General features: G+C 38.5%; 1 protein-coding gene across 1 annotated transcript in view; it reads left to right on the top strand.

The window, feature by feature from the left end:
* Positions 1-5647: 5647 nt before the first annotated feature.
* Positions 5648-12023, top strand: part of SGK1 (serum/glucocorticoid regulated kinase 1) — a 103337-nt gene continuing 96961 nt past the window's right edge. The window contains exon 1 of the mRNA XM_033100569.1: positions 5648-6296. Coding sequence (XP_032956460.1) covers positions 6228-6296 — 69 coding nt within the window. The 5' untranslated portion in view covers positions 5648-6227. The remainder of the gene's footprint in view (positions 6297-12023) is intronic.

Genomic DNA, 12023 nt, shown 5'->3' with positions numbered 1-12023 from the left:
TGGGCATATCTACCCCGCTCACTCTCCCTTCTCTGTAAACCTCAGCGGATTTGAAATATCTGAGACACTGACTCAGCTTTTCATTTCATGGTGCACATACAGATAAAGCCAAAGATCATGCTTATAGACTAGAGAAAACAGGACTCTGGTATGGGCTACTAATTTCCCTCTAACGTTTGCTCAATCAATACCAATCACAATAGCTTGTTCCTTCACGTACACGTGAAGGAGATGCCAATGGGAGCAACCTTCCACTCCATTGACCCTTCGTGCTGTTCATAGAGAGGTAGCTAATGCTCATCGTTTGGATAAGTCAAGTTGAAAATGTGATCTCTGGTCTCAGTTAAGGAATTATATTGAACCTGACCTGAAAGGTTGAATGTTGAAAAAAAAACAGAAAAAGCAAGAAGAAAAAGAAGAAGAGAAGAATCACTAAAAATATATACATATAAAAAAATGCATCTTACAAAAAGGTCATACAATTCATTACCATTTAGAGTTCCTCCTTCATTTCTCAAAGTCATTCAGAAAGCAATCTGATTCATGGATAATAATGGCCTTTGTACAATGCTCTGCTGACCTGCTTTCCTCATTCTCACTGATCGTGTATGCGTGTGTGTTTGTGTGTGGAAGTGTGTATTCGTATGTTTGCCAGGTCTCCAGTAAGTAGGTTTACACAATGACAAAGTCTTGCTACAACACTGAAAACATTCTGACTTGAGGAGACAAGAGATCCCTATAATAAGGACGGTCAGGTCAAAAGGGAGCATAAAAAAATATATTTTCTTTAAACAATCTTTGCAGATTCTAAATCCTTTGTATGATTTAAACAAGGGAATGGAAATAAATGCATACATGTGCAATCTGGAAGAGCTATAATGTTCACTTTTTATGTTGAATGAATTATCACTAATATTCAAATGAGCAATTACTAACAAATTGATTTGTCCCCTTAGGCTACATATTGTCACATAGCCACAAGAAAGGATTTCTTTATGCGTTTGTATCAGAAGAGGCTATGTCATAAATATGTCTGTACCATTTTATTCTATAGAACTAAGGAGAGGAAAAATAAAGAAAGAAAGGTGTGGGGGCACTGAGGGGAGGGGGGTGGGGGTGGCCAGCGTGGGTGAGCCGACCTGGAAAAAGCAAGTAACACAGAGATATAGGGAGGCAGCGTGGATTTTTAATCGGCTGCTAGAGCTTCTCTTGAACCGAGGGAATACATTTTGCAATTCTACTTAAATGTTTCAGGTAATAGAGATAAATAAGTGCAGTTTATTTGGTGATCTTGCTAAAACCATACCCCTGGAATAAAGTTGAATGCCTTAAATATGAATTAAATACTATTATTAGATCGAATTTACCAAAACAGATGCAGGTCTTTATATTGGTTTGTTCTTTTTCTTGTAAGTATAATGACTAGCACATGCTTGACATTCAATAAATAGTGTCAAAGCAGTTAACACTGGAAATACTTTTTGACCTGTTGTCAATTAGACGAAGACAGTTGATAAATATTGACTCTATAAGGAAGTTGTATATTTATAAATTGCATAGTGATAATAGAAATAAATTCCAATTATGCAGCCTTTAGTCTCAGCTGCAAAAGGGAGGACAAGTCATTGCTGCTTGCATCTTTCCTGAAAAATACCATGAATCCATCTGCTATTGAATCTTTTTATTTGTATACAATTCTTTCTTTCAAAGAAAAAATATAACGAACTGATAGTTTAGGTTTGGTTTTTCTTTCATAACTTTGTTTTTGATATACATATGCATTAAAGGAAAAGAAATCTAATTTGGTTAAACCAAAGGATTCTAATTTAAAGAGGGGTGAGTGGCTTCTTTGGCATGTGTAAAAACAAACCCAGAATCCCCAATGGGCTTTCCTAATTCCTAATTCCATGCATCACTCCCATTGTGGCTGGATTTTTAAGCATATGATCAAGTCATCCTCACCAAAGAAGAATGCAAAACATTTCTCATGATGTGGTCTATTTGTGTCCCTTTCTCCTTAGGGACATTTGTCACTAGACAGATATTTTATTGTTTATTATCTTTTGTGTTTTCTAGGTTGCTATAGAAAAAAAAAATTGCATTCCATTCAACAGCTAGTCGTATCACACAAAAACACTTTAGTCTACAGAAAGATAAACTTTCTAAAAAAGTATTACAGCACTGTATGTCTCTTGCTTTAGTAAAACCAAAATGTAGTTATTTATTGTTTCACAAGACCCTTTCTCATATCATTTGATAATGACAATTATTTTAGGAGGTAGATGGAATGCATTTTATTATTATTATTTTACAGATGAAAAAACTGAATCTCAGGGATCTGAAGGGACTCGTTCAATGTCACACAATTAGAGAAGAGAGGTTAGTAACCGTATCTTCCAAATTAACTTAGCACTCTATCTACTTCATATATATAATGGTAGTTACTCCTATTTAGCTCCTTTACTTTTTTTTTCTTTGTGTTATAGTTTAAACAATATCGTTGGGAGGAAAAGTGAATATACTACTACCAAAAAAAAAGCAAATAGAGGTTCAAGGGATTCTTTTTAACATTAGATTTTTCCATAAAAAAAGATGTGTCATCCATCCCAGGGTAGCCATGTCCTTGAGGCTTAAAGCAGAAATAGTGAGGATTGAGGCTCAGTTGCTCTTACTAGAGCTCAGCAAATTGTTTATGATGAGAGTTTACTTAATAGTTTAAGAATCTCACAGGTATTTAATGATTCCTACAAATGGTCTGGTGCCAGGGTCATTGATGTTAGCGCTACATAGTTTTTTGTTTAATTCATTTGAAAACCATTCATCGATTGTCTAGCATAGCCTGGTCAGTCCACTGTTTGCTGGGGCTACAAAAATGAAGATGTTTAATGAGAAAAGGAGGTAAGTCGATAAATTAATTAAATTAAAACAAGTTTAATGCAAACAGGATGTTGTCAGAGTCCAGGGGTTATTTTCTCTTTTATCATAAGCAGTAGTCTGTGCTCTTTTGTGTTAACAAACCTGGCAAAGGAGACATTTAGTAAATAGCAGTCATTCTGGGCCTATCTGCAGACAGTTTTATTTATGAAAATAGAGGTAAGAGATGAGAGATGTCTTCTTTTCCCTGAGTGGCCAACAAAATGTACTTACACCTTTCTCTAGTATTACAATGACCAAAATATAGTCCAAAATAATAGGCTACCTGATCTGATCAGAACCTCTGCTCTATGCTTCTCCCTCCTTCATCTAGCTGACCTCCACTCCTTCTTTTACGCTCTGCACTAATATTATCCCTTTGAGGAAAACTTCCTGGGCCTTCCCCACTCACTGTAAGCCACCTGCCACCCCACTAAACCAAGGTGAGGTAATGTTTATATATTATATGTAATATATAGAGGGTGCCAAAAAAATGTATACACATTTTAAAAAAGGAAAAAACTGTATTAAAATTGTAACACTCAATATATTCTGATAACAAAAGATGAACACAAGTCATGTGTATACATTTTTTTGGCACCCTCAGTATATATTATATATAATATGTATATAATATTATATTACATATATAATATTATATATAATATATAAAGTAATAATATATATTATATGTTATAATATATATATTAGGTTGGTGCAAAAGTAATTGCAGTTTAAAAGGTTAAAAATCATTGCAAAAACTGCAATTACTTTTGCACCAGACTAATATATATATGTAGTTATATAGTTATATAGTTTTTCTCCACTAGTTTTTGATTTCCTTAGTGACAGAAACTATTGATGTTTGTATTCATAGGAACTTCCATAGGACCTAGCATAGACTAGTGACAATGGCAGCATCTCCAAGGGGTAGCATAGTAGGGAGGAAGGACAGTATTTAACTATCTTCAGCTCCTCCCTCATAGTTTCTATTAGCCATCCTCTCTTCACCCCAAATATACATACAGTGCTTAAAACCAGTATGCATGCTGGGCCAGTGAGGAATCAGGACAAAGCCCCTAGCACTCCTGCCTACCAGATGCTTAGAGAAGCCCTCCTTAGAGAACATATCACTCAAACTCAATAAATACCTGTTAAAATACTTCTTGGGGAGAGGCAAAATGAGAAACAGGGAAGAATTTGAATGGTCATGATTTTTGTTTTTTGAAATTGGGTCTATTGAACTATGATTTACATACAGCAAAATTTTTCTCTTTCAGGTATAAAGTTTGATGGGTTTTGACAAATGCATAGTTATATAACCACCATCATAATCATGACAGAGAACATTTTTTTTATCCTCAAAAATTCTCTTTTTAATTACCAGAATTTCAAATGAACTTTTTAGAAATGCTACAAAACTTATCAATGTTGCAGATTAAATAATGTATCCTTGAATCTTGGACAACATATCTCTCCAAAACGAATAGTTTATTTTCCCTCAGTCATGCTACCATCATTTGGCTGTATTTCTTTTGGAATCCTCAAAGTATTTAGCACATAAGAGTTCATTGTTTTGTATTTTTTCCAAAAAACCTGGTCCAACTATAGAGATTTATATTCCAATTCAATGAAATTAATGCATCCCGTCCCTAGTTAACATATGTTTCTCTTCCTACCAGAGAATATCATATCAATATTTTAACAATGTTAGGTATCTTGTTTTTAATGAGCTGGTCTTTGGTTTTATCAAGTGGGCATCGTGCCTTTTCCTCATTTATCGATTATATCCCCTTATGATGACTGAAAAGGCTCTACCTCCTGGGGACACTTGCTATATTTAGATTTGATTTGATGGATAAATGGAATGACACAGGAAAGAAGTGAATGAATGAATGAATGAATGAATGAATGAATGAATGAATGGTTGCCTCCATTTCATGGATGAGGCACCCTCTGAGAGGCATCCTGTGGTCAGGTGACTGGCAGAAAGCCACACACTGATGTTGTAGCACTGCCTGATCAGATGCCTCTCTTCTTTGCTCTCTTCATTTATCTATCAACTCTCATTTTTAAGTCTCCATAAAATATCAGCATTAAAGAGTAAAGGTGGAAAAAATAGACCACACAAAAATTAAATGGCTTTTTAAATTGAATTTAATGTACAAAGATAACATGAGTAAGGATTTAGGAGGTAGATTTTCGCTTGGTTAAGAATGCTTTACTATCTTATTCACCAGTCCTCCCTCTCCATTAAATGAATTCATAATACCTTTTGGTAATGCTGTTTGTGTTTCTTCATAAAACAATTCATATATGTCTATTGTGTTCTTTTTCAACAGGCTTCTTTACTGAAAAAGACACAATTACCTTCACTGTTGCTACTGTGTTATGACAAGTAGGAAGAGAATGCTAGAAGAGGTTCTGCATAGTGACAGATCATCCATTGTCGTGCCTATGCTTGCACTTTCTTTCATTTTTCTCCACATTTGGACAGATCAGGAATAAATTTGATTAAATTTCCATCGAGAGGCTTTTGTTCAGAAATACGTGTCAAAAGAATTTCAATGAGCATAAAATAAAAACGGTCTGCATTTTGTTTGAGACAGATTTAAAAATGGTCCTTACCACAAAAAGAAAAGAGAAAAGCTATTAAAGTTGCCCTCCCCTGGGGAGTCAACTGCTTTTCAGTGCTTCCTGAGCTGGTGCCCTCTCTCCATCAGCTGCTCAGATATTCATGAATCCTTGCGTCTTCCAGCATCGCTTTCGCTCTTCCTCTGCCTTTCTGGCACAGCTCTCCCTCCCTCCCTCTGGCTTCTGCTATTTCTTGTTCCTTCTCTCAGCTGCTTAACTACAGCTCCCACTGGAACTTGCACAATCAAAAACAGCTCTCCTCTCCAGCAGCCTCCAGAAGCGCATCACCTGGAGCAGAGCGACTCACTAGCTCACCGCACCCTCCGCAGAACAGCCAGGTAGCTGGTGGGGGCGGGGGCGCATTGGGGGACCTTCTCTCGCTGGGCAGAAGCAGCATCTCGCCGGAATCCGATGCATCCTGGGGTCCCACAGCGGTGATGCCTGTGTTTCGGAGCAGTGATGGGAAGAGAAAAGCCACTGCCCGTGGCAAGTGAAAGTGGAGAGAGGTTGCTGCAGTAGCCGCTGCTGCAGAATGTGTGAGTGAGGACCTGCACCCCGCTAGATTCTCCATCCCGCTCCGTCTTTATTAAACTGTCTCCAGGAGGGAAACCGGGAACCAGATTCACTAACCGGGCGGCTGCCACCCTGGATCTATAACTGTGAACTTCCCACTGTGGAAAATGGTAAACAAAGACATGAATGGATTCCCAGTCAAGAAATGCTCAGCCTTCCAATTTTTTAAGAAGCGGGTAAGGACAGGTTTTGTTTCTTTTGTTTTCTGCTCTTCTCTTAAACGCTTTTGATTGCTTGCCTGAGGTAAGCCCAAGGTTTTGCTGTCCAACCCTGAAGCAAAGCTGTGCTTCTGGTGGCAGTGGTCCAGCTGGGAAACATACCTGCCTTGATGCAAATGTGGAGGTGGAGGAGCCTGGGAAGAGTTGCTTTGGGAGGAGGGGGCTGGGCTGGGCTGCCTTAAGAAGGGTTTGAGTTGGGAATGGGAATTTCTCAATCAAAGCCTCAAGATTACTGGCAGTTTCAAAGCAAGTTGGCCGGGGTACAGTTATGGCTAGCAATTGTAGTCAGGGAGTGATGCAGTAGCTTTCTGTTTTATCTTTGAAGGCTTCAACTTTTTCCACCCCTTACATTTACTCACTGCGATATCATCTTCATTTGTCAGATGCAGCAGCTCCTGGCTCCCCAAATCCATTCAGCCGATAACTTGCTGAGTCTCTCTATCCATGGTAAAAATAGCCAAGGACTGGAATGACCTTTTACAGAAATGATGGAATCCAGCGTTTTAAAACCTCTATTTCAAATCTCTTTAATTTTGTTTCATACGACCGTCTCTCTATTTTAGAGAGGGCAGTGGGCCGTCTGAATTCAAGTGATAAAATGAGGTTATGCTGCTGCATACATTTATGTCTTAAATCCCTTGCTCCTTCATTCACAGTATTGATGTTACATTGATTATAAATGAGCACATATTGTTTTTCTTGTTTTGTGTGTTTCATAATAAAGTCAGTTCATTGTCATGGTCACACTGATGGTCTACATAAATCTGCAAATTTATACGCAAGTGGGAGGCAAGAAATTAATAATTGTGAAGTGACTGATGACGGACACTCTTATGGAGAGTTTCTTAAGCAACAGAAGTGTCCTCCAGCCTCCAGCTGCCTGGTCCTGTTTAATACCCTAGGGCAATTCCATCAAAATGGCTCTCTCCATTCATTCTTACTTCATTCAGGTTCTTTCTGTGCCACTCCTGACGCAGCCCTTCATTAACCCACCAGCAGAACACAGTGAATTACAGTCTGGGCTGGACCACCTCCCTGCACTAAATGGACAGGCAAGCTGGGAGGGCAGGGCTGGAAACAGCAGGTCAGGCCCAGCCAGAGGGCCAGTGTAAGCTCCTACACATCTTTGACTGAGTTCTCAGGAAAGCAAAATCTTCCCTTACGTCAGGGGCCACAACCTAAGCATTAAAACCAAAGCAAACCCACCCTGTCCTGGCTAGTACTCCTGGAGCCCAAGAGCCAGGCGAGGTTCCTCTCTAGTGGAGACAGCAAGCTGAATCAAAGCAAGTCAGTGCAACTTCTCAGAGCTCCACACTGTTCCTGTTTTCCCTGCAGCCAATATATTTCTTTCCAAGGAAAGGGCTTTTTGTGAAAACTAAGTTCCAACAGCAAACAAATATTTTGCTACTAAAACCCGCCGTAGCCCATACTTCAACACTTAGACTCTTTACTCTCTTTTAATTAATTAATTAGTTAATTAATTAATTTTGTGGTATTGGTGAGAGGAGTGGTAATAATTTAACACTCCTCAGTCAGATATCTTTAATCAACCAAGTAGCTGTCAAGCAGATTTTTTTTTAAGTTGTCTCTTATTTTCTTTGCTATCGAAATGTACTAATAGATACACTAGTTTACCATCTGATTTCTTTTTGTTTAAATGCATAATTTACCAATAACCTTCAGTTGATGCCTCTGTAGACCTTGAATTTTGCAAAGAACTAGCCAGGGTACTGATGTCTTATCTGAGTAAATGCCAAGAGAAAAGAAGTTTACATCAAGCTGTCTGGCAGGCTGCTTCATCTGCTTTGAACCTGGGTCTATCAGAAAAACCCCCTCCTGCTTTACTCGTCAAGGACAGCAGACTAAGTAGAATATGACTTTGTGTCAAGTCATGGATAACCCCAGTGATAAATCCCTTGATTCTTGTCTAAGGGTTCAAGTTCTCTGTCCTGAAAGTTCATTTCAGTTTGTACCATGGCTTTGTTTTGGGTTTTGCTTTTTTGTTTATTTGCGGGAGTTTGTTTGTTTGTATTTACACAACTAATATGTAAATAAATGTGTAAAACATTAAGAAAATAGCTGATCTTCCTCCCCAATCTTCCTCCTTTCCCCAGAGGTAACTGTTAAGACCATGTTGGTGTCCATACTTTCCAGACCTTTTCTATGCATTTACATATACATTCATATACTGGAAATCTTATGATCTTAAGAATAATCCATTTTTCCTGTATTCTATTGTTGAAGTTCCACACATTAATGCATATTTTATTTTTAACCTAAATGGACAGTCGTATAAAGAGAACATTTGTCCAGTGCACACATGAAACCATGAGTAAATCTTAGGAAAAAACCCATAGTTTCTTAGGGCTTACTAAGAAGACTGAGGTTTGGAATGAAGAAGGCTTCAATAGTGCTTCCTATATCTCTGAGACATTCCAACAGGAGCGTAAGAAGCTCGCCAAAAGAGAATATAGATCATCTGCCTCTGCCATTCATTTAGGAAAGTATAACCACCATCTATTTATTGAGTGCTTATTATGTTTTGGACATTATGGGCCAAGTGCTTTGCATGTATTATCTCATTTAATCCTCACAGTAATCCTCCGAAGTAACAAAAATTATTAAATGTGCAAAGTGTGGCTTAGAGACAGTAAACAACCAGTCCAAGCTCACATAGCTAAAAATTAGCAGAGCTAAAATTTAAACTTTGTTTGACCCAAAGCTCATATTTTTAATTCAGATGTTTACTTCAAAGCACCTTCTCTCCCTTTTTCCCCACAACAGAATCTGTTTTCCCATGTAAAATCCTTATGCCACTACCCGATTTATTAGAACTGTGATGGCCAACAGGCCTCTCGCAGTTCCGTTCTAGCCCTCAGTAATGACACTGGCAGAGGCAGCTCGGGGGAACCCAGCTTCTAGGAACACAGTCTGAAGAAAAGCAGTCCTGGTGGTGGTTCCCTCAACTCCTTTGGACTTATGCTTTCCACCCACATGACTTTAAAAGCTCAAACACCAGATTATTTTCATTTAGTTGAGAATTGCCAAACTAAACTCTGGAAGAGTTCTACTTTCATTCTCTATGTGTTAATAAGTTAGCATTAGATACCTATGGATTATGTTTTATTTTTAGAGTCTCTAAAATTTCATTTAAGATGAATGGGGAAATGTCCTTACCAGTTTATTCTCACAATCCAAGAGTCAGTTGTGCTCAAGATAATCTATTTTCATGGATTTAAAGATTTGTTCATGATTCAGATTCTTGTATTTTGTAACAGAAAACACAAACAAATGCCATTATCTTCAACTTGATAACCCATTTTGGAACTACACTAGGTAGGTAAAAAAGACTTCAACAGTCATAATGTCAGTACCTTTTGTAAAAATTTAAAGAGTATCTAGCCATATAGAATTTTGGATTTGGATTGAGTCTTAGAAATTCTCTCATTGACCTTTCTGTTTTAAAGATGAAATTACATGTCTACTCAAATTAGAATGGAGCTAAGCCACCCCTCACACGTAGCGTTTTCACTTCCAGATCTAATGTGCTTTCCTCTTCATTCTGCTCTCAATCTAGTCCAGTGCTTCATGTCTCATACATTCTTTTTTTTTAACTAGTACAGTAGCAACAAAATACAGTTCTTGTCTTCATAGAGCTAATTGCCTAGTGACCACAACTTTGATAAGACACTTCTGAGTTGACTCAGTATTTCATGATTTTGTGAACAACGCCTTGTATGATTGTTTACTAACAACAATTTTTATAACAACTATCACCTATATCGAACTAATATCCCTGGACACTGTTCTAAGTGGCTTAAATATATTATATATTTAAATTCTCACACATAAAAAACTGAAGGTAGATACTAGATTTCACAGATGAAGAAACTGAGGTGGAGGACCTAGGCCTAAATCACATAGCTAGTTAGTGGCAGGGTTTGGATCAAACATCCTGACCCCAGAGTCCATATTCATAACCTCTGTACTTCATGCCTGTTGATATTCAACAATCCAGGGTGCTCAGAGGAGAAGTGAAAAGGTATGACTGCCCTAGCTTCCTCCTTTCTCTAACAATGATGGGGAACCAAGCAAAGGTTTTCAGCCTGGTTATGACGTTTATTCTAACAGAGCTGAGAAATGAAATTAAGCTCCTCTGAAGTGGTTAATCTCCACAACTCTTCCACGAACAGCATCCCTTTACAGTTATTTCCCTTTACTGTTCTATTATATTTGCTTAAAGTATCTGAATTGGAATGATAACAAAAGTCCTTTCTTTATGTGAAAACTTCGATGTCTTTTCAGAGGGCTCTAGCATTTACTGAGTGTTTACCAAGGGTCAGGCACTGTTCAAAGCACTTTACCAGTCTAATCCTCACAGTCACTCCATTATGCCCATCGTACAGCCAAGGAAACTGAGGTCACAGAGCTTAAGTAACTGGTCCAAGGTCATAGTGCTAGGAAGAGGTGTAGCCAGAATTCCAACTCAGGCAGTCAGCTTTAGCACCACCAGTTGTTACATTTGCATCACTGGAGTGCACTACGATGATGCCAACACAGCTGCAGGGTTGGCTCTCCCCACTGGAAACTACCGTGAAGATGATCCAGAAAGGACTGGGTGTGTGTGCGGGGTGTGGGGGCTCGGGGGATGACTATAGCTATGGAGAGATACATTTCCCAAGTGACTCCTGAGGGCAACAGGAATGCTTTCCAACAAATCAGAGGCCTATCTCACATTTCTCCAAGATATATTTGATCATTCTGCTTTGATGGAGACTCCAATGGCTTCTGCTGTGCTTTCTTTAGAAGTAGCTAAAATCTGAGCTGTTTGAGTCCCTCCTGTGTATGCACCAATAGCACAGCACACCTGTGGGAACTATAGGTGAGTAAGCAGCCTTAATTTACAGGGCAGTGTGACTGGGGCCATGAGCTGTGCTGAAGAGTCCTTAAGGACACAGAACCCCCCTACCCTGTTCACCATGTCCCCCACTGGTCAAACCACGTTTGTTAAATGCAAGTATGAGGAAAGTATGAATGAATGAATCCTTGTAGTAACTTGCCCCCAAGTCGTTGGCTAGTCCACCTCCTCCCCATCTTCCTTTTTGAAACAGATTAATATCTCAGGACTGTAATGTATTTTAGTTCTCTTTATGTTTGTATGTGGATAATATGTAAATGAAGACTTTGAAAAATAACTTAAATCTGGTTCACAAACAAGTGTTGCGACCCTTGAGAGCTGGCTGGTACTTAGGGAACTTTGACCTCAGTTTGTTTGCTGATCCAATGCCCACATCACAACTTCTTTTCTATAATGAATTTCCTGTTAGGCCAAATAAAACAGATGTAGTAATGATTCATTAATCTCTTTCTAGTTTATATTAGTACAAATCACTGACATCAGGACTATACAGTCTTGTATTATGTATTTTCCCACCTCGAATTCTAAAAACATCTTTTTGATTGTTGTTTTTCCTCATTTTCAACATGCTCTTAGCAGCCACTGAGTGTAAAAAAAAAATAGTTTGAACTCAGGATGCTTTTTCCACTTAACCACTAAGTCTCAGAGAGTCTGTACTGGAGTGGGGCTGAGTTTATCTGGGTAGGTTTGTCTGTGCTGGTGGGTTACACGTTAGCACCCCAAATGCAAGTGAGAAGCCATTCTCATGTAGTAAATATTTTGTCACC

This window comes from Rhinolophus ferrumequinum, chromosome 3, assembly GCF_004115265.2.
Source record: "Rhinolophus ferrumequinum isolate MPI-CBG mRhiFer1 chromosome 3, mRhiFer1_v1.p, whole genome shotgun sequence".
NCBI lineage: Eukaryota > Metazoa > Chordata > Mammalia > Chiroptera > Rhinolophidae > Rhinolophus > Rhinolophus ferrumequinum.
The sequence above is the reverse complement of the archived record's forward strand: the minus strand, read 5'-3'. Positions and strand labels throughout refer to the sequence as shown.